Source organism: Barbatula barbatula, assembly GCF_947034865.1.
Source record: "Barbatula barbatula genome assembly, chromosome: 8".
Classification (NCBI taxonomy): domain Eukaryota; kingdom Metazoa; phylum Chordata; class Actinopteri; order Cypriniformes; family Nemacheilidae; genus Barbatula; species Barbatula barbatula.
In genome coordinates this window covers 18538250-18561707 of record NC_136771.1, presented here as the reverse complement: position 1 = coordinate 18561707, position 23458 = coordinate 18538250, and the positions used below count along the sequence as shown (strand labels likewise).

Genomic DNA, 23458 nt, shown 5'->3' with positions numbered 1-23458 from the left:
TAAATCTTCGTCACAAAGGACTTGAACATTCGTAAGGAAGATTCAAAGACCATTTCCCTTTCTCGCAGCATGCAGCCAACGAGGTATAGTGTTTTATTTGTTGGTATTTTGTGTCAGTAAAATGCCATTACATCTGTTGCACAGGCTTTGCTTTTGCTTTTGCTTTTGCTTTTGCTTTTGCTTTTGCTTTGTGTCAAGCTAATGTTAGATTTCGATATCTTATTTTGTTTTCACGGTAGAAATGGAGAATTTGAGTCCTCAATTAAACCAGTAGCAAGAGAACCACTTGTGTTAATAGAAGTTGTAGATTGTTTTCATTGTTAGTTTGTCTGTTAATGCATTGTTAACAAATTGAACCTCATTGTAAAGTGTTTCCATTTATTTGATTGCATATGCTTGCCATTATAAATTATCAAAATAAGAATTATTAAGAAAGTGCTTCATAAATAATACAGGACATAAATTACATTGATAAATAAAGTTTATTTGTAATATGCCTTTTTTAAATTTTCTTTGTTGCATGCCTTGACATTATCTGTCCCCATGTGTTTAATCATCTGAAGTCTTTGTGGGACGCTGGCGTGATCACTATTCACCTCATGATGAGCATCCCGAGGTAAAAGTTTGAGAAATGGAAAATACTTAAGTGTTGATGCTGTCTTAGTATTTTTTGCTGTTCATAACTTTCAACTAAACGGTAATATTACAATTTAATCCGCTAAACTGCAAGGTTACAAGATCCATTATGTAAATGTTTGGCTACAGAGAGGACTTCAGTGTAGATCAAAACTGGTACAGTGTCTGACCTAAATCGAGAAAGTGACTTATTAATTTTAAAAAGGAGTTAGCTGAACTTTTAGAAATTTGCTGTGTACTGGGTCACTTAAACATTATTTAGTGAGCCTATGAAACCAATGAAACATTGTTGTATAGGTTTAGTTTTCTTTTTCAGTGCTGCAGCTGTTCTTAAGGTGCAATATATTTTATGCTGATTTGTTTTATTTTTACTTTTCTTAAGCTGTATCAGTTTATATGAATCACCACGCATTACTAAGGTTTGAAAATTTATTCTGCATCCTTTCAACAGTAAGTAAGAACTTTTTCAACAATTTCTGTACTGTTCTTCAGACATTTTTCAGTGGATATTACATATTAAACATTAAAGGTAAACTTTTCGAAGATACATTACCCTTGTATTATGTAATCATGAGGAGAGCTAATTAAGCTGTTTTGCTCATAATGATCATTCCTGCATTGTAGGCACTCTTCAGTCTTCCAGTTCTTTCTGGGTATTTTCATCTTCACAAAATGAAAAGACATGAACATAATTAGTTATTCTTTTACGATCATGTAAATGTAAAAAATATATATATTTTGTCTGTTTTCGATGGAAATGAACTGGCAAATTTTCCCTTTTATGTCTTCCTTTCACTTTTACTAGTGCGTCTTCGAAATGTGAAGCCTGTAGAATGATCTGTTTGGCCAGACACTTCCACCTTAACCAGGACACAGTCTGCATCTTTGGCAGGTTCCTCAACTGTGCACAACCGGGAAATTTTCAACTGGCCTTTCCTTGCCAGAATGGACACAATTTCTTTCTTGACTGATACTGAATAGCTTTATTATACGAAAATGCCAGAACACAGTTGCTAATTTGACAGAGTTTTTCTGAAAGCATGTCTGTCCAGCCAGCTTTAAGGATTCTATATCCTTGTCTTTTGCATGGTTTTATTCCATTCCACTCATCTTTTGACAGCTGTAATTGTAATTCAGGGGGGCACTGCTGAGCCTGTTAATCTCCTTCTGTACAAGATGTATGCTTTTGTTCATCCTCCTCCCCCCCCCTTCCTTTTCAATGTCACCAGACTATGGTGAATCAAGATTCCTAAAGTTAAGTTTTGTCCCCCTGTAATGGTAAACTTGTCTTTTTTGTGGAGCAGTCAGGACACAGTCATGGTGAAATCACTTTTATGTCTTCAATGCTCTTGTATCCTACACACTTTGGGTGAAACCAATCTTTACACCTGTCACACTGAGCATATGGTTTGTCCAAGGTGTTTGGTAGCTTGCAGACACAATATAGAGTTTTAGAAGAAACGGATTCCACTGAACTGGAATGCTCAGCCTTATTATGTAAAAAAACTAATAAATTACTTCATATTGCACAATACATTGACTACTCTCAAGCATATTTAAGGAATATCAGTGTTCTACTCGGTTATGTCCGTACTTAAATTTTAAATTGCAACGAAGTTTAAATGTGAGGTAATGCATCGAGATAGATGTGTTGACAAACCTAACTAAAAACAGAAAGGGGGAGAGATTAATTTACTTTTATTGAAGAGATCTTGTGAAGTCTCTTTCTGTTCTTGAAATTGTTAGGAATAGCTAGAGAACAACATAGCTGTCCCCAGACACCTGTGTCTTGATAAGAAGTATTGAAGAAGTACTGAAAGACTGTCCATTAGACCGGAGTTCTGCTAATTCTGTGAAAATGTTTTCCTCACTCACAGACACATACCGTATCTGTTAACAATGAACATAGTTACAATGCAGGTTAAGACTGCATTAAAAACTGTGTGCCCCCAAACAAAAACACCCACAGTCATCTATTAAACAATCTTAACACATTCCTTTCCAAACACATTGAACCTGCAACAACAAAACTAAATGAATGTTTGCACGCAAGAATATTATAAAATGTTGATAGATCATTGTAAACAAGTACTGCCAATAAAACAATAGTAGGCCTACTAACGTTAAGCCACACACCATGTATAAAGAGAGCCTATATTTTCAATACATAAACAAATGTATGCAGAAATTAATTCGCTTACCTGTAAACATCCTTAGACATCTTGCGATGGGGTCCTAGCTGTCAAACATTTTAGTCCAGGTAGGCATACGTTTAAGTTTTTTTGTAGTCAGTTTAATTGTACTATTTTACCAACGCAATTACAGTCACACTATAGTTGGGATTGCACATACCTATGTATATGCATAGGATAAAGCAAGTTAAGACACTTTGGAAAAAAGCGTCTGCCAACTACATACATTTTAATGTAATCACGCATTTATTCATATAAAGGTCTTTAAACTATTAAGGCGAGATTGAAAAATGGTTGCATTGATACGTCCAGTATGTTGACAGTTTCTGGCTGTGGGTAGCAGTTCCGTCTGGTAGGCTGCGTCAGAATCTTTCAGACAGCGGACCAGTATTAACTTCTCTTTCGTCCTTGAATGAACAAAACAGGCAAGATTATGCCAGAAAGCACATTTTGTATTCTGAAGTATTAAATGAATACAAAGAGTTATGAAAATAGTAAGCACATTAGACCTGCTTAGGGCTGCAGTTCTTAAAGGGGCCGCGTTGTTAAACCTACTGTTAAGTCACTTATGTTAATATAAAAAAAGGGAATCAATGTGATTTAGATGCTTAAAGAGTATTCTACCACCTTTTTAAATATTTAGAAATAAAGACTGTAGTGTTTAAGAACTTAATTGTGACCCTGGACAACATTACCAGTCTAATGGGTAAATGTCTTGTTTTACAAATTGCGCCTTGAATTAATGTATGGTTGTTAGGATAGGACAATATCTGGCTGAGAAACTTTATTTGTGAATAATGATATTACCAGAATAAATGTAATTGATATTGTATTTTTAAGGCATTCTAATTCTTAATAGCCATTTCAGCACCTTGGGCATTGACAAATATCACCTTATCCCCTGCACATTGAACGCTAAAACTAAGTCTGCTTTCTGGCATGTTGGTAGACAAATAGACATGGTATAACACAGCTCTGGAACATTTAACATTTATCCTCAAAGACAGTTGAGATATGGCACCCCAAAATGTGCTAAAAGTGCAACCGCCATTGTACCGTTTTGTGAGATATGCCAAACGTGAGATTCACGGGTCCATAACCTAAAAATGCTACAGTAAACATGTCTTTTTTTTGGCTAGGTGGTAGTCAAGGATACTGGGTATAACCTATATGTAGAACTTTTAACGCATCCTTAAAGGTTCTTGAGATGTAGTACCTCAAAATGTCCCATAGGTGCATTTGCCGATTGAAGAGTACTGTGAAATATGCCAACTTCAGGGGTCAATAACTCCAAAATGCTACAGTAAAATTGTCTGTTTTTTGGCCAGGTGGTAGTCAAGGATACTGGGTATAACCCTTATGTGGAACTTTTAACGCATCGTTAAAGGTTCTCGAGATGTAGCACCTCAAAATGTCCCATAGGTGCATTGAAGAGTACTGTGAAATATGCCAACTTCAGGGGTCAATAACTCCAAAATGCTACAGTAAAATTGTCTGCTTTTTGGCTAGGTGGTAGTCAAGGATACTGGGTATAACCTATATGTAGCACTTTTAACGCATCCTTAAAGGTTCTCGAGATGTAGTACCTCAAAATGTCCCATAGGTGCATTTGCCGATTGAAGAGTACTGTGAAATATGCCAACTTCAGGGGTCAATAACTCCAAAATGCTACAGTAAAATTGTCTGCTTTTTGGCCAGGGGGTAGTCAAGGATACTGGGTATAACCTATATGTAGAACTTTTAACGCATCCTTAAAGGTTCTTGAGATGTAGTACCTCAAAATGTCCCATAGGTGCATTTGCCGATTGAAGAGTACTGTGAAATATGCCAACTTCAGGGGTCAATAACTCCAAAATGCTACAGTAAAATTGTCTGCTTTTTGGCCAGGTGGTAGTCAAGGATACTGGGTATAACCCTTATGTGGAACTTTTAACGCATCCTTAAAGGTTCTTGAGATGTAGCACCTCAAAATGTCCCATAGGTGCATTGAAGAATACTGTGAAATATGCCAACTTCAGGGGTCAATAACTCCAAAATGCTACAGTAAAATTGTCTGCTTTTTGGCCAGGGGGTAGTCAAGGATACTGGGTATAACCCTTATGTGGAACTTTTAACGCATCCTTAAAGGTTCTCGAGATGTAGCACCTCAAAATGTCCCATAGGTGCATTGAAGAGTACTGTGAAATATGCCAACTTCAGGGGTCAATAACTCCAAAATGCTACAGTAAAATTGTCTGTTTTTTGGCCAGGTGGTAGTCAAGGATACTGGGTATAACCCTTATGTGGAACTTTTAACGCATCCTTAAAGGTTCTTGAGATGTAGCACCTCAAAATGTCCCATAGGTGCATTGAAGAATACTGTGAAATATGCCAACTTCAGGGGTCAATAACTCCAAAATGCTACAGTAAAATTGTCTGCTTTTTGGCCAGGGGGTAGTCAAGGATACTGGGTATAACCCTTATGTGGAACTTTTAACGCATCGTTAAAGGTTCTCGAGATGTAGCACCTCAAAATGTCCCATAGGTGCATTGAAGAGTACTGTGAAATATGCCAACTTCAGGGGTCAATAACTCCAAAATGCTACAGTAAAATTGTCTGCTTTTTGGCTAGGTGGTAGTCAAGGATACTGGGTATAACCTATATGTAGCACTTTTAACGCATCCTTAAAGGTTCTCGAGATGTAGTACCTCAAAATGTCCCATAGGTGCATTTGCCGATTGAAGAGTACTGTGAAATATGCCAACTTCAGGGGTCAATAACTCCAAAATGCTACAGTAAAATTGTCTGCTTTTTGGCCAGGGGGTAGTCAAGGATACTGGGTATAACCTATATGTAGAACTTTTAACGCACCCTTAAAGGTTCTCGAGATGTAGCACCTCAAAATGTCCCATAGGTGCATTGAAGAGTACTGTGAAATATGCCAACTTCAGGGGTCAATAACTCCAAAATGCTACAGTAAAATTGTCTGCTTTTTGGCCAGGGGGTAGTCAAGGATACTGGGTATAACCCTTATGTGGAACTTTTAACGCATCCTTAAAGGTTCTCGAGATGTAGCACCTCAAAATGTCCCATAGGTGCATTGAAGAGTACTGTGAAATATGCCAACTTCAGGGGTCAATAACTCCAAAATGCTACAGTAAAATTGTCTGTTTTTTGGCCAGGTGGTAGTCAAGGATACTGGGTATAACCCTTATGTGGAACTTTTAACGCATCCTTAAAGGTTCTTGAGATGTAGCACCTCAAAATGTCCCATAGGTGCATTGAAGAATACTGTGAAATATGCCAACTTCAGGGGTCAATAACTCCAAAATGCTACAGTAAAATTGTCTGCTTTTTGGCCAGGGGGTAGTCAAGGATACTGGGTATAACCTATATGTAGCACTTTTAACGCATCCTTAAAGGTTCTCGAGATGTAGTACCTCAAAATGTCCCATAGGTGCATTTGCCGATTGAAGAGTACTGTGAAATATGCCAACTTCAGGGGTCAATAACTCCAAAATGCTACAGTAAAATTGTCTGCTTTTTGGCCAGGGGGTAATCAAGGATACTGGGTATAACCTATATGTAGAACTTTTAACGCACCCTTAAAGGTTCTCGAGATGTAGCACCTCAAAATGTCCCATAGGTGCTTTGAAGAGTACTGTGAAATATGCCAACTTCAGGGGTCAATAACTCCAAAATGCTACAGTAAAATTGTCTGCTTTTTGGCCAGGTGGTAGTCAATGATACTGGGTATAACCTATATGTAGAACTTTTAACGCATCCTTAAAGGTTCTCGAGATGTAGCACCTCAAAATGTCCCATAGGTGCAACGGCCCATTGAAGAGTACTGTGAAATATGCCAACTTCAGGGGTCAATAACTCCAAAATGCTACAGTAAAATTGTCTGCTTTTTGGCTAGGTGGTAGTCAAGGATACTGGGTATAGCCCTTATGTGGAACTTTTAACGCATCCTTAAAGGTTCTCAAGATGTAGCACCTCATAATGTCCCAATAACCCCATAATGCTAGAGTAAAACTGTTTTGACGGTAGACATCAAGACAAGGTATTACCTAGCTGTGGAACTTTTAAAGCACCATCAAAGACATGCTTGTACAAAAACACATTTTCAAACAAGTTTACATAAATCTATATACATGTAACTGCATAGCAGTAATATACGCAATGGCTTAGACCAACAAGAGTATAATAAATTGTATAAGAGCAGTGGATCAGAAAAAAATTAGAATAAGCTTTATTTTCCAATTGTGCACACACAGACATGCAACGTGTTGTGGTTTCAGGAGCTCAGAATGAAAAAATACAGTATAGACAAACACAGGAAATGGAAAAAATAAATATATAAAATAAAAATAAAATACATCAATGATGAAAATAATTAATTTACATAAGAGGTAAGAGGGACAGTTAATTATAGATATGCAAAGTATTAAAAAACGGTGTATACTATGCTTTTTACAAATATACACATCATTTACTTAATTATGCATAAACCGTATTGCGTGCTCTTCACTAGAATATTGCACTTTCAAACTTGTAGGTACTTTTGGATATGATTAATATTCTTTGTGGAGATAGGCTGCCTAAAAAACTGTTCTATCAAAGTAATATAGAGAATGGTAAGGGGAGTGGGTGATGGAGGTTCCACGTGAAGTTCAGGTTCATCTCAAGGGGCATTCAGCATGTCATGACTTAGACAGCAAGCAGCATCCCATCATCTGTGCACTCACACACTCACGCACGCGCGCACGCACGCACGCACGCACGCACACACACACGTTTTTATTTTAAAAACGTAAAAGAAGAGAAACGCGAGATGATCCCTAAGCTACGCGTGAATAAGAAACTGGAAAAGCGGATGCTTCGCGTTTTTAAGGTGGAACGGATAGCGTCAATAAGAAACTGCGAATAAGAAGCTGGATTCAGCCTCGTAATTACAGACTCATCCTCGCAAAATGGCGTCCACGCGCACTGTGAGCTGCCGTCGAGAACGCAGACACACGGACGCGCACCTGCGCATAGACATCGATGCAATGATACACGAAATCCATAAATCATTTTTGGAAGAACGCAAACGTTATATCATTGAATACCAGTGTAAAGCATGATTTTGCATAGTTACAAATTAAAAATGGTTAATTTGCCTCAAAATAACCTTTCTGTGGATGGGTCTGGTCGGCAAGAGAGCACCGGTTATTTTTTACATCAATCACTGCATGAATTTCGTCAGTGTAAACGATAAACCTGCTCTCATTGACCCATCGGCTGGAGAAAAACGTGGAATATAAACATGATATAGGCGACGTGTTAAAACATAAAGACGATGGTTGAAGGCTGTCATATGAGAACACCTTTTATTGATCTGTGGCTTTCATTTATGGCCTCATCAAATCCCATGTAGGCTTGCTTGGCTACGGTTATGTAGGCCTAGTCTATGGACACAGTTTAAATGGATGTAATGGATTTCTTAGTATAAGCGAGACTTGATCATCTCTCACCAGGCTCGTGGATCCCGGGGTTGTCGCTCATTTCCAGCACCAGCAGCTCTCGGCGCTCATTACTCTCCCCCACTGTGTAGATGCGGGTGATGGAGGGGCACTGCAGCCACACGGACACCAGCGCTTTACGCATCTCCTCGTATCGGTGGTACTCGAACGAGATGCCTCCGTCTCCTGCAGCATCCCCGCCCGAGGCCAGGGCCAGCAGAAGCCAAGCCCCGCAAAACACCGCCGCTCGCACCTTCATCACTTTAACACCTCTCTCTCCCTCTCTCTCTCTCTGTCTCCGTGTACGACCTCTTTTCTGTCCGTCTCAGCACTGCTGTTTTTCTTTGCTGTCTTGTTTCTCTCTCGTTTTCAGCGTCGTGCCCAAGAAGAAGCCCCGCAGAATTGATGCGAGGGTGAGATCCTGACTACCTGTTAAGACGCGAGGACGCGCTTGAGACGACGAAAGCTTCTGAGGGCAAGATTACACAGGCACAATGGGTGAACGCGCACGGTGCTACCCCTGCATGGGCGTGGTTTATGTAATCCCACAATAGTGAAACGGATATGTGTAAATAGAGGATTTGTACACACCCACCCCATTTAACTTTCTTATATCTATTTCTATTTTGAAGCTGTTTGTTTACTTTTTTTAATGTACTGTAATATGTTTATTACGTACTGTTCGTTACTGTATCTGATTCAAATATCTTAAAGCCACAAAGCCAACTTTTGCTCATTTTTACTAGTTACAGTATAAACTTGTATTCAAGTTTCATGTTTTTCTTCACAAATCTTTTAAAACTTTATAAATCTTTTAATTTTTATTTATTGTATTTTTGTAGACAAATACATAATTGTTGAAACATATCAGTTTCACTCATTACAAAACTAAAATTGTATTTAATAAGTGATTTGAAAAGTATGACTTTTACTCTATTGAAGAGAAAAAAAACATCTAAAAGAGCCTATAGCATGCTTAGGTACTCCTCTAATGTTGTTTTAAAAGTAGAGTGAGACCTCAAGAAGTTGGATGAAATAATGCAGGGGGGATACTATGCAAAATACAAATTCCAGGCAAACAGTAACTACACCGAATATAGAATAAATGTTTTGATTTATGATGGAATTTCACTCACTACATAATTTCCCTTTAATAATCCATTTATTATATTATTTATGTATTTTGTTCCATAGCTTTAGGAGTGCTTATATTTTAATATGTGAGACAAAAAATAAATGAGTAAGTGACCCTTTTGAAAGGTTGTGTATATTTATTTGTAATATTTTTTCTTTAAGGTTTTTCTAAACAATCGGATGTTGTGGAAAGTTTTAAAACATTTACTTATTCTCAGCAATGCAACAAGAAAGTCAAAAATAGCATGAAGCACTAAGAAAAGCTTGTCTTTGTTCAAGCGAAAGTAAAGTGCTTTTGAGGAACCACAGAAAAATGAAAATTAGCTGAATGTGAGAGCACAACACAAGTGTTCCTAACAGTTCTCCCGACCACTGTTAGTGGGATTGTGTTTTCCCTTTTGAAAGGCACATAGATGAGAGAAGATGGCATAGATTGATCTGGATTCATTAAGTCCCATTTGAAATTCTTGCGTGTGGGGGGGAACAAACCGACATCTGGAGTCCATGAGAAACAGATCCTTCTGTTGTTGAGTGAGTGCTTCTGTCAATCAGTCGGTCTTCACGCCTTTATTATTAGTGTAATGTTTGTGAAACTGGGAATCGGTGTTGAAGAGTCTGTCCCACCAGGTAAATGTAGAACCGTAGTTACCCACAAAATTCATGTGGTGGAAGTCATGGAAACGAGCTCCAGCGTAGAATGGAATCAAATGTAGGGGGTTCAGTGGAATGTCATAGCCACTAAAAAGAGAAAGACTTATTTGAGAAAAAAGTATTAAAATATTACAATACTGTAAAATCTTTACTCAATTACTTAAATTATTTATGCTGTCACACATACACATGATCAACACCCCCTAGTGCCCCCTAGTGTTTCATAAAAGGACTAGGCACTTTCTATGAATTACAAAACAGTTAAGTACCTAAATAAATGTATTCCAGAATGAGTAACATGGTTGTGCAAGGTTTTTAAACCAAAAACTTGGTATTTGAGCCCCTAACTCTTGACACATAAGTAATGGGAAGCAAATGAGAACTCTAATTGTGGAAAGTGACATTATCAGATTGATTGTGAATACAACATGGCAATATTAATGACCCACATCATTTTACTGTAAAAGCTGTGTGTGTATCAAGCTCACCTGTGGACATCAATAGTTTCCAACAGGCGAAATGTTACCCAGGCCCAAAGCAGAATAACATGATTGCAGAAGATCATGATGCCAATGAAGAATCCCGCACCCAGAATGAGGGTCTCAGCAGGGTGAGCATACTCGGCCTGCATACCAAAAGGCGCCTAATATACACAGACAATAATAAAAGCTGGATGTGTTAGTCATCATGAACTAAAATGATGAGGATGAGAGTTTAAAATGAATTATAATCATAAAGATCTGTGTGAAGAAAATAATTTCCCTTCGCTCCTTGCATATTACTTACAGTAAAGTCATGATGGACTTTATGAATGTATTTGTAGATTCTACGGTGATGAAGGGCTCGGTGAAGGAAGTAATGCCATGTGTCCTCAATTACTGCGCATCCAAAACATTGGGCCAAAACATAAGGCCTGAGACAGTAAAAGACACTATTAGAATAACACCATTGGCCACAGCAATAAAAAAAAAAATATATAAGAGTTGTGCTCACCAGCGAGGGATTGAGTCCCAATCATAAGGAATGCTAAAAAACTCAGTAAAGTAAAACGTCCCACAGATGAGAGGTAGCTGGATACAGAAGTGATTAAACAGCAGCATTTTAAAGCACTTCCACTGTTTCTCCCACGTCTCTGGTTTATCCTATAAGCACAAATGCAGAAACATTGGAGGACTAAGAACAGATGTCCACATCAATCAATTGAACAAACTTAAAACGACACAATAAATGTCAGCTCTAAAAGTGATTTTAACTACTTAAAATGAAATAATGAATTATAAAGAAAGAAAAATCCATATACCGATTGGATTTTATACTTCTGCATGAAGGGGAGGAACTGAAAGATAAAGCCAGGCAGACAGAACAGGAAATATATCAGCTGATGGACGATGAGGGAGCCCCAGGTGGCGATCTGGAATTTGCTGTAGTTCTGCAGCATGTGGTTCCAGGCATGCTTTAGGGGTTCCTGCAAGGGATTGTCAGGCAGGACCGAGTCCACAAATTCCACGGCTAGGTATGCCGAAGAGAGAATGGTGGCTGTGCCGTTTACCTCCATGGCAGACAATGGCCTTCTGTAACTGCAGCTATATGAACAAAAAGTGATGAGATTTACTTTTCAAAGCAGAACAAAGGTAAAGCATATCTGGAGAACTGCTTAAAGGTAGGTAAAACAATGTGGTAACTGGCTAAAAAGTTACATCATTGGTCTTTCACCTAACTGATCTATTTCAGAACAGTGTTATGTCATACAGAAATAGGAATGGGTTTTACAGATGGGTAGTGCTTATCATAAATACATTGCAAGTGTGAGGGATTTCCTACTTGAACTTTATAAGAATTTAATACACCACCAAAGCATTCATATAATTAAATTAAAGTGTATTCTTTAGGAGACATTGAGGCACTGAAAATACATATTTAATCGTTATTATATAAGGTATACAACACATACAGAGACCAACTTACAGAGCACTGAATGTTTCAACAACCAGGCTGAAGTCGGCTATGTTTAATTGCTTTCTATGACGACACATTTTATTGACTCTATTCTATGCGAAGAAAGTAAAATACTAACCTTTCCCTTCACATAACCATATGATATTTACATTAAAATTGCGATGTTAATTTGGCAACTACATGCCAGAACCAAGTTCGTCTGGTAATAACTATTTATCGACTATATCCTAATATTTATTTAAAGCTATATTATATATATTAGTCAGTCTATAATAATCACAATTATCACTAATTTACAAAGTTACATCCAGCGAGAACGTTGTTTTTTACCTTTTATCAACATTGTTTATATCCTGATCCTTTTAAATAACGTATTGGATATCGAAATGATCGCTTACGAAACTCAAACACACAGCAGTACAGCATTAATGTTGTCTGCGTGTTTACATTACTTTGCAGCTGTAACTTAATTCCGGACACGTAATAGCGCACATATTTTACATATATTTCGACATTAAAAAGGTACCATAATGAAAAAACAAAAATTTCTGCATGAACATGTTGACTTACCTATGGAAAGCTCTCCCTCTACCTGCGCTGAAGTGTGGACGCTTTTAATGTATTACACATTCACATAGGACCATTGGCTGAGTCAAGAGGACACTGACGTATGTGCGGAAACACGGAGCGCTGATTGGCTGAGACCAGAAGGAGACTGACGTCTTTGGGCACAGGCCCTGCGCTGATTGGTTGAGGGAATGAACTGACGATAGTGTGAGACCTAGAGTTCCCAAAGCCGGGGCCAATAGAAAACGCGTTTGCTTTAACTGAGAGGAATGGAAGCTCAATATTCACACGTCTGTTTTTTTTATCCGCCTTTTTTTGTATCAAGCACGTGCATTATTCACCGGAATACATTTGAGGATTCATAAACATTCCAGAATATTCTAGTAATAGCCATCCTATAATTTAAATGTATATTTAATATAAGTACTATCTGGTTCTCGAATCTGATTGGCTGATAGCCGTGAGCTATTCCGCCAGGATCATCACGGGAACTGACCGTAATACCGCTTCACTGTTTGTATCACTCCGCCACTAAACTACTTTGAAGTAGTTAGATTGCTAGCAAACAAACACTCGAATCAGTTTATCCTTTTTAGAATGTTTACTTATTTTCTTTTTAAAACTGGCATACAATAAACTAGATATGAATTTAGTAATTGCACATTCATTCGTTTGGTATACACCTTACTTTTGGCCTAACTGTGGGCGCCGCCATCTTTGAGCTGTTTGTGTTTAGACTTCCGGTGAGCCACTTTAGCTAATGGCAGTCGTATTGCTAGCATAGTTGCCAAGTCCGCTTATAATACGCGACTTTGGGCTTGTATTTACGAGAAGTCGCTTGGAAAAATGTGGAGTCGCGGGTTGCGGTTTTTTGGGCTTATTTTTAGAAACTTGGTTGCTTAATGCCAAAAATAATACGCGACTCTGTGCTTCACGTTTTTGTAGGCTGGTCAACAGTAGGCATATTTATTAAGTTAAGATTTAATCCCTTGGCGATCAATAAAGTAGCCTATCTATTTATCTATCTATCTATCTGTTTGTCCAATCAGTTCTTCTCATTCGCGCACTAGGCCTACTGCGCACGCAAGCTCATTCGTGCATCATACCTCTAACGTCACGCGGGTAAATCTGAACAACAAAGTCGATCTGGCTAGTGCAAGTTACGGAGTTTTTGCGATAGTAGTAGGCCTACTGTCAGGCCCACACATCATGCTGTCAGGCACACACATGCTGTGCACACATTTTGTGGCAGAATATTGCTTTGATATTATTATAATATTGCTTTGCTTTATTTTTATATTTTATTTGTATATGTTATTTATTTTATTTATAAAAACCTCTCTCTTTATTATTATTAAAATATGCTTTATTTTTATATTTTATTTTTATATTTTATCTTTAAAAACCTCTGTCTCTCTCTGAGGTGAGAGTTGCTTATTTGTCTCGCGAGAGTTGGCAACACTGATTGCTAGTGAGACGAGTAGATATAAGAACACTACACACACTTCTTCTCGAGCGATATTGCATTAATAGCATCCTCTAGTCACACACACACATACAGCCACACATATTTACAAGAAGCATGTTTATTATTAATTTACAAAAGCAAGATATGAAACAATCCAAGAACACAACATTCCTCTTGAATGACATTTGATAATACACTAGAATACACAATATATAATATATATTGTGCGTATATATTATAATTTAATTAACAGGCTTGGTGACAGCAGTTAAAGACAGTTAAATACCAAACAGCAAGAGCAGAATAGAGCAAGCTATTTAAGTTACAGAAAACAAAGAAACTGAGGAGGAAGAAAGAAGGGAGAAGAGATCAAAAAGGGAGATAGAAAATAATGTAAGATAGAAAGAACCTTTATACTTCTTCAGCGTTCAATACCGGTAGTTCACAGAGCATGTCACACTAGTTACTGAATACAGCAGTTTAAGAATGGCACACGATTATCAGTATTTAGACCCATGCAAAGCGGTTTAATACCCAAGCAACCAGCATCAGTCCACTGTGTTGTGCATGTCGAAGCGTTCATGTTCACAGGCAGATCGCAATTCTCCATCAACCGGACCACAAGACAAAATCCAGAGGATATTAAAAGGAAAACACAAACAGACAGGTTAAACGTTAAGATTTCAAATGTGATTTGGCCAACAAATCGCAAAAAAGTTTTTGTCTTCATCGGAGACCCATCACCTGGGCAAGCAAAATTTCAACTCGAAATGTGACGTTAAATTCATATCATCATCATCCATCCTTCATAAGAAGATGGTCTTATAAAGTTCTCATAACAAGCGTCCAAGAGGCAACAAAGGTCTGGTCCTTAACTAGACACACTTTTACTCAAACTGTACTTGAAAGAGCAAAGATCATCAAATTCCTTCAGATCGAATGATCAAGCAGCAAAACCACCGGCTCAAACTCCGAAAACGCGTTCCATACGCGCTGGCTAAATGTCTGCACCAGTCATTTCTTAGAGTTTAACAACACTATTATGTTTTGATCCTTCTTCATAAGTGCTCCTCAAAGCGCATTAATCTTCATCTTTGACTACTCTCAAACAAGAGAAACAGAAAGAATACAGAGGTCAAGAGTGTGTAGTGTATACTGTATGCTAGAGACTAAATGAGAAGTACACTAGTGTGAGAATGTGTATATGTGTCTGAATGAATGTGTAGGTCTGTATGTGTGTGTGTGTGTGTGTGTGTGTGTGTGTGTGTGTGTGTAAGAGAGAGAGAGAGAGAGAGAGAGAGAGAGAGAGAGAGAGAGAGAGAGAGAGAGAGAGAGAGAGAGAGAGAGAGAGCAGTATTCTTCAGGCCATGTTCATGGTGAAGCAGTTCCAGGATGAAGTCTCAGCCATTGTAAGAGCTTCGGTGTGAGCGAATCCTCTGCTGTACCTCAGCGTCAGGTTAAGTCTTCAACAACTCTTCAGCTGCTCAGAGAGGTTTATCAATGACAGTCACACCTATCAAACATACACAACATGGGTCAACATTTTTAATTCTGTGTACTATTCGCTAAAATGTAATTGAAACATGAAGAAATTAGGCTTCAGTAAATTATACTGACCCGAAGTTAACTTCTAGTGTTTAACAATTTATATTATATGAATATTAATTTGTTTGATTACGTATTCATTGTATTAAATTAAATTAAATTAAAAAGTCATATAATCCATAAAAAAATTCTATAACTATATTTTACAATTATATTAATATAGTGAAGCATGATTTCTTTATGATTCTTGTATCATAGTTTCTATTGTGCTTTTAGTTATGGTCTTTTTACTTATTATAAAAAAGGTTGTTAAAATACATTGGTCAACATAGGTTTTAGTGCAGTACATAGGTATGTATTTATACAGCACCATTTCATACATATATATATACAGTTAGGTCGATTACTATTTGGAAAGAGACACATTTTTTGTTGTTTTAGCTGTGTACCCAAATATCCAATTTATAAAGAAATTATTTACAGAAAAGTCTAGACCTGTGAATAAAACAGCGTTTGATTCGACTGTCCAATTACTTCTGGTCCCTTGAAAAAGGGGGAGGTACACATGAAAGAGCAGTCATTGCTAAACCATTCCGCTAATCTGGATAAAGCAGAGAGTGTACACTTTAAGACAATATCCATTTTAAAACTGTAGCTTGTATACATTTTGGTACACAGCTTAAATAACAAAAGAAATTAGCCTATGTCCAGATAGTTATGGACCTGTATATGAAGAGTTTGGTTCCAAACTTATTAACTTTAAAAAATCATGTTTTTTTATATTGTGCATTCCTATTCAAGAGTTCACCTGCGCAGATAACAGTGATGTTGCTAGGGATAATAAAGATAGAGCTTGGTTATGAAGGTTATGCTTATTTGTCGTCTGTCCGGGTAGTGGGCTCCGGAAAATGTATTTTAGAAAGGGTTCCTCACGAAAGGTTAATCATACTTGGTTGTCCTTAGTGTTGAAAAACCTCTTCTCTGGCCCAAACAAGTGGTAAAATATTGAGTTAAAAATACTACTACATGTGTAAGAATGGGTGTATTGCTCTGTGTTAAACCGTATTTCAAACAGTGTGCTATGATGGATACCACACACTATCTATACTGTACTGCAAAACTACTGTAGTATGGTAGTATGACATTTTTCTGACCTGCGTAACTGCGTCCTGTGCTCATGCAGGTGGGAAGTACGGTCCATTTGTCAGTGTTCGGATTGTAAAACTCCACTGAAGCCAGGTTGCAGGAACCATCATCTCCACCAATCACATATATCAGGTTATTCACAGCGCACACACCTGGAACAAAGGAAAATCTAACTTCTAAAATACAGCCATCAAAACAATACACTGTCAATCCAAAAACATCATAGCTGGAAGACATTACCTGCATTCCTGCGGCACATGTTCATATCAGCCACCTGTTTCCATGTGTTGGTGGCAGGCTCATAAACCTCACAGCTCTTTCTAACCAATGGACCGTCATGCCCACCCACCGCATATAGCATACCTTTTAACACACCTACACCTGTAACAGCGCACGTGTGGTTAACACAGATATGTACAGTAGATCATATGAAATTAGAGTGTGTCTGGGTGTTTACCTGCACCACTACGACGAGTTCCCATCTCTGAAGTGTAAGACCATTCATTAGTGTTGGGGTTATATGCCTCGACAGTACTTAAACATTGACGCGTTGCTCCGTCATACCCCCCCACCGCATAAAGCAGACCTAAAAACAGTGTTTGAAATCGGTGCAAGTGAGTATTTATGTTTCGTGCCTTTTAAAGAATGTAACATTCTTATTGGGTGTGGCAGTACATATTGAGACTGTGATTGGCTGCCTGGTAATCACTCACTTCCAACAACTCCGACTCCAACGCTGCTGCGCCGTGTGTTCATGGGACTGACATGAAACCACTCATTTGCTTTTGCGTTATATGCCTCTACAGTGGCTAAACCTGCAAACCATCACCATCATCACCAGTTTGATCGCAATTATGATGCAAAACAAGTTAAGCATAGCTTTTTGTAAATAATGAACAAATTCTGCTGCGTCGTTTTTGTGTATATGTGCAAGTGCATGCAAAGCATATTTAATTTAAATACATTGTGCATATGTTACCCGTGCTGCCATCGAAGCCCCCTACAGCGTACAGTAGACAGTTGAGCACAGCGGCCCCTAGTGTTGACCTTCGGTCCTGCATGCTGCTGACACAGCACCACTCATCTTTCACCGGGTCGTAGGCGTCAACCGTCCTAACCCGCAGGGACCCGTTAAATCCGCCAACGGCATATACAATACCGCCCATGTATACTACACCTAAATACACACACAAACAATACAAAGCAAAAATTTGTTAATTCACACAATAATGACATAAATTAATTTCAAAATAATTTTTTTGGACAAAGGCCAAGAGCACATCAGCAGTCAGGCAAGGTTTTAACACAGACCACTTCACAAGATGTAATTTGCAAAGGTCATGGGTTATATTCCCAAGGAATATACTTATTCATAATGTAAAGCCTGACGGTACAGTTAGTCACCTTGAATAAAAGCAACTGCGTCAATGTAAATGTTTTAACATAAGAGCTCTATAGACAGAAATCAGTTTGAGTCTTTTCTGCACAGAATGACATTTATTTCCATTTTCAATTATATGGGTCTGCTCACCCGCTCGACATCGTCTGGAGGGTAATTCCGCCACTTGAAACCATCTCTCTTCTTCAAAATCAAAGCACTCCACACTGCGGATGGCTTTAGGGGCCTGCCCTCCCACCACCACCATCACCTGAAACACACACATTCCAATGAAAGCCCACAAGAGATGTAGCAGCAGATAATTGTAAAACTAAAAACATTTTTTTGCAATAAACCATTATTATTAGTCACCCTTTATGTCACAACGTTTTGCAAATATTTAACCAATGAAAAGTATAGTTTTGTCTTTTTTTATCTCATCACAGCAGCAAGATTATTGGGCTACTGTCATTTTAATGTACAGCTCCAGATACACATCCGGCTTTTTGTCCTGACACAGGCGACACAACAGTCAACTTACTTCTTTGGCATTGGTCTGGTATTTCCAATACTTAAGACAAAAATAACCCTACCAAGAGTCTTCAGACAAACCTTTGGGTAGCTGATAGGAGTTCTCACTCTGGTACGTATGGTTTTCATCATTGAGCGCTGCTCAGCAGGCAAAAGGTGGTACTTCATGGCTTCAATTAGGTAGTCTTTACAGGCACTGCTGTTCTTCACTAGAGTTTCCTCCTCCACCCTCTACACACAAACAGACACTTATAACTAATGAAATTAAATTGATTTCTTTCTCAAAACCTTATGAATATGGGCACACACACCTGTACCAGGTACTCTCTGGAAAGGAGCGGTAAGCGAACATGTTCCATCAGATGAGCCATATGTTCTTGACGCACATCTTTATCATGCGTGACCCATGTGACGACTGCTTCAAACACCTGCAAACATAGGGATTGATTATAGACGGTTTCATCGGACTTCTCATATTTTAATCAATTTGTATTAATATTCATTTAAATTAATATTTTATTGTATAACAATTGAATTAAATAAAAAATATTATTTATATAAATAAACAATTTGTTGAATGGGTCTTGTAACTTTATCGCATTTAACTTTTGCCAAGTAAAGGTTCTTCTACTGGCAACCCAAAATAATACTGGCTAGACTATGGAATTATTTTTGTGCCAATAAGAATGAAAGCAAACGTTTAAGAAACAAACTAACAGCGAAAAACCCTCTGATAGTGAAAACAATAAATATGTTTAAAATAAGTTAATTTGTAACCAAATAATGGTTCTAATATAATTTACGTATTATTTATTTTGCTTCTTATCAGAAAAATTCTACAGAGAATCTATTCTTTGCGGATGTGTACCAGAAGTTAAGTTTGGGCCACACAAGCATGCATGCGCAGGAACGTTTCTTTATGTTGTTGCTTTGAAACTGTCTCATATACTTATAAACAGCATATCAAATTCAATTCTTATATTATTGAGTATATTGTCCGAAAATCAGAATTCATCCCCTTGAAGAAATCTAGTCACAAATAGTCACACGAGTCACATGCAAAATATATCATCTTTAGATGCTGCTGTTGCCATGACATAAAAACACAGCATGATTGTACCATCAGTCCGTTACCATGGCAACAGGGCTGCCAAAGTCTGCATGATAAAATCACCTGTGTGCTGCTTTGGTTACTAACTGCGAACTGACAAGTATGGTGGTTCTCTCATCACGTTACCTTTTCCTCTGATGGAATGGTGAGCTTGTCACTTGCTATGAGGCTGCACACTTGTTCCATGCCCAGATTGAGAAACTCCTCGCTCTGCACAACCTCGGAAAAGTGTTGCTCTGTGAGTGTCAATGAGTGGGACAAAGCAAAAGTGGAACAGTCTATCAAACAGTGTTCCTGACACCAATGGATGAAGAAACTACAGTATGCAGGAAATTCTAGCTTTTACCTGCATACGTGTTGGCGAGATTGAGAAGCTCAGTGCAGGCGTGCAGGTCGGCGAAAGCGCGGATGCCAAGGCAGTTGGTTGGGTGAAGCTGAGTTATGAGAAACTCACAGCAGGCCTTTTTCACCTCCTGCAGTTGGAGCAGACCAGCGGCGGGCAGCAGCACCTAAACACACAAACATAAACTTCAGAAGCCCTCCAATGTTTTAACTGCAAATTTAAAACAAAGTTAGAGTGGATTTGAGTGGATACGGCCTCATTTTAACACCCCCTGTCTAGTCAGCTGCAAAGACGCATAAGCTGCTGACACCCACCCACACAACACACACGCACTTCCTGATTTATGTCCTCTTTGTGTTATACAACATAAAATGACGGCAAATTCAATGAACAATGAAGAACCTTTTTGACTTCCCATATTTCAGACGGTTGTGATTCTTGGATTACAATTAAAAGCATTAAAAATGAATTAATTCTAAGTAGTATTTTAGCCATTCGTCCAAAGATCCACAAACCTGCACATTCTCTTCCGTGACTTGGATCTCAGCAGTGTAAACATAGTCGATAAGCATTCCCAGAGTCCAGCCGTCAATCTCTTTTATTCGAACCTTCTTCTGACGGCTCTCTGTCATCTCTCCTAAAATCAGAAATAAAGCATGTCACCTGCCATTCAGAGCGTCACTTTGTATAAAAGCGTCGGGACCAGACAGGATGGTCCTTGTCCAAACAGGGTCCAAATAAAAATGTTGAAGTGAATTTTCAAGATGGCATATTACGATAATTCCTTATCCTTTTACCATGGTATTGTTTTGCATTGAATATTTTTATTGTTGAACTCAATAATGTTTTATAACTGTAATGTGTCATTTTTTTAAACTGATATTGGAAAATATTGAATATACATGGAGAAAATATTGTGAACATTTAGGAAGAAAACAATTATGACTAAATTACTGCTGAATGTTGTTGCTGTCCTAATGAAACATTGAATCTCCATATTTCGATTAGATTGATATTTTCTGCCACAAGTCATTATTATTAAGTCACCCTTTATGTTTGTCACGGGGGTTTTGAAAATATCCAACTAATACAAAGTTTTGAAAAGGCCTTTTCACCTTGACAACGTAGTATTTAATCATTTAAAAAAGTGCTATGTTTTTCAATTTCCTGAAAAACACTTTATGTAATACATGATCTAGAATTCTAGAAGGTCTTATAAATTGCTCATGGTAAAATTATCGTGCGAATTAAGGATAATGGTAAACAGTATTATTGAATACTGGCACAAGTCTAAAGTGTTCCCTCCTAACAGGGAAATTATTATTATCAAATATATAAATTAAATATAGAAAAATGAAGAGACCATTCCAAAATGTCATTTAATCAGCATTTCTAGAGGTATTGTGGCCATTTCAGTCAAGTGTGAACGGCACTGTTTAAGACTAACAGTATGACAAGACGCATGAAAACTGTGATAAAAAGTAAAAAATAACTTTTCCTAAATCCATATATCACTGCTGTATTGCTTAAAAGTAAATATGAACTTGTGAAAAAATACAGAGCATCTCCTTTGTTGATTTGACCTGTTGCTACAGTTTTCATTTTTTGCAAATAGAAACAATATTTGGTTTTAATTTGGGAGAAATATTGTTCGTAGTTCACAGAGTGAAAGGAAAAAGGTAGTTTAGAAATGGTCTCTTGTGTCTTCCACAGTTGTATATAAATACAAGCAGAATGTAACCCAAGAACCCAGCTGTTCAGGTTTTCATTTTCAAGAACGTTTTGTGATAAAATGCAGTTCTTTTATTTCCTGTCACATAATAGCAGTATTATGTGACCCCCCATGTGTTTTACCTGTAAACATAGCATGGAAGTACGGACTCCCAGCAGCTAAGACGACTCGATGAGCAGCTATCTCCACATCCTCTGCAATAATGGTGACATCACACAACACACTTTGACTGCAAAGAGACAGAAAAACATATTAAAACACACATAAAAGAGACCTATCACAACAAACATCTAAACCGTGTTTGAAGGAAAAGAGCAAGCAAGGAGAAAACAAAAAGCATCATGAGACAAAAAGTCAGCTATTAAATTTGGAAGACTGAGTGGTAAATAACTCATATTATGTAATATTATATACATTCAATATTATAGTTATGGATAGCCTGTATCTCATAAACACACACCTGCGGAGCTCGTTCATGATCCTGAAAGCTTTCCTCATGTGACGTGGATTGATAGTGACCGCACTCTGTTTCTCACACACATCATCCTTCAGCTCCAAAGCCTTATGATGACAAAGCTCAGTGCATCTGAAAGACACACGCAAATCATCACCCACCACAGTACCATCTACACAACTCACCCTTAAAGTAAACAACCAACGTGTGTATGTCTCATTTGCCATATGCCAGTATTTATGACATACGGCAGTAGCTGACATGTGATGAAGTGTAAGGGTGTCACGTGACCTTCGTGTTACACTGATTTACTCTGTATTGCCATTGTCACAGTAGTGTGAACACAGGTCACTCATTCATATTTACGCTGTTCTCACAATGGATTTATCTCCATAGCGCTGGCTCTACTCAAATCAGTCTGCGTCTCTCCATCTCGAATCGAGCTCTGTCGTTCAAATACCCACTGTGTCCCGTCCACCGAACCGAACCGGGCTTGACTGAGTCTCCGTGTGCGGGTCCAGCTCCGCTGATGACGATCGGTCTCGGAAACGCTGTCAGTGTGACCGCTGTGTCCGGGTAATAAGCTACAGTCGGGTCCGATGTGTGGGTGAAGACAGGGCACATTCGGACACTGAGACGACTGTTATTTTTCTACAGCTCACATACAATAACAAGAGTGAAGGAAAGACAGACGCTCTCCTTCGGCGAAATCGAGAGAACGTGAACGCGCCCACAGCGCCCCCTAGCGGTGGAAGACTTCATGACATCTTCACATTTACATGCGGAGAGACAACGAACATGTTTTTGTTTGATATATATTAGTGAAAGTTAGGTCGAACGTGACCGTTAGATCAACATTAATGGTCTTTAATGAACAGTTCAGCATCCCACAATCTTAAACATATTTAAAGAATTAGATTTCAACTTTCATATCACATGCTGTAAACACAATAGGGGCATGTTGTCACAAAAAGTCTGCAACACTGTTGTTTTTACCCAAGGCAATATCGGAGGTTATACAAAAACTATATATTAGTTTACAAAATATACATTCATGACCAACCCAGTATAATTACGGTTTCCTGATTATTTGACTAAAATATATAGTAATGCAACTTTACATGTAT

General features: G+C 38.1%; 3 protein-coding genes across 4 annotated transcripts in view; all 3 read right to left on the bottom strand.

Annotated features, from left to right (window-relative positions):
• cpe (carboxypeptidase E) overlaps nt 1–8811 on the bottom strand; it is a 33108-nt gene extending 24297 nt beyond the window's left edge. The window contains exon 1 of one of the 2 annotated variants that reach the window (XM_079462260.1): nt 8328–8811. In XM_079462260.1, coding sequence (XP_079318386.1) covers nt 8328–8574 — 247 coding nt within the window. In that variant the 5' untranslated portion in view covers nt 8575–8811. Of the gene's footprint in view, nt 1–2837; nt 3288–8327 lie in introns of those variants that run through there. The other variant, XM_079462261.1, reaches the window with a different exon arrangement.
• A 342-nt stretch (nt 8812–9153) lies between these two features.
• On the bottom strand, nt 9154–12759 carry msmo1 (methylsterol monooxygenase 1). Its single transcript, XM_079462262.1, has 6 exons — nt 12627–12759; nt 11401–11683; nt 11094–11242; nt 10887–11013; nt 10589–10743; nt 9154–10187 (listed from the first exon to the last, which is right to left on the bottom strand). The coding sequence occupies exons 2-6, from the start codon at nt 11653–11655 to the stop codon at nt 9998–10000; spliced, it is 876 nt and encodes a 291-aa protein (XP_079318388.1). The 5' UTR covers nt 11656–11683; nt 12627–12759; the 3' UTR covers nt 9154–9997.
• Nucleotides 12760–14196: 1437 nt separating this feature from the next.
• On the bottom strand, nt 14197–23048 carry klhl2 (kelch-like family member 2). Its single transcript, XM_079462259.1, has 15 exons — nt 22709–23048; nt 22338–22463; nt 22000–22106; nt 20661–20782; nt 20149–20311; nt 19929–20038; nt 19003–19119; nt 18773–18922; nt 18314–18431; nt 17762–17959; nt 17496–17597; nt 17240–17368; nt 17023–17163; nt 16791–16934; nt 14197–15604 (listed from the first exon to the last, which is right to left on the bottom strand). Exons 1-15 carry the CDS (start codon nt 22723–22725, stop codon nt 15576–15578), a joined length of 1773 nt encoding a protein of 590 aa, XP_079318385.1. The 5' UTR covers nt 22726–23048; the 3' UTR covers nt 14197–15575.
• Between the last annotated feature and the right edge of the window lie 410 nt (nt 23049–23458).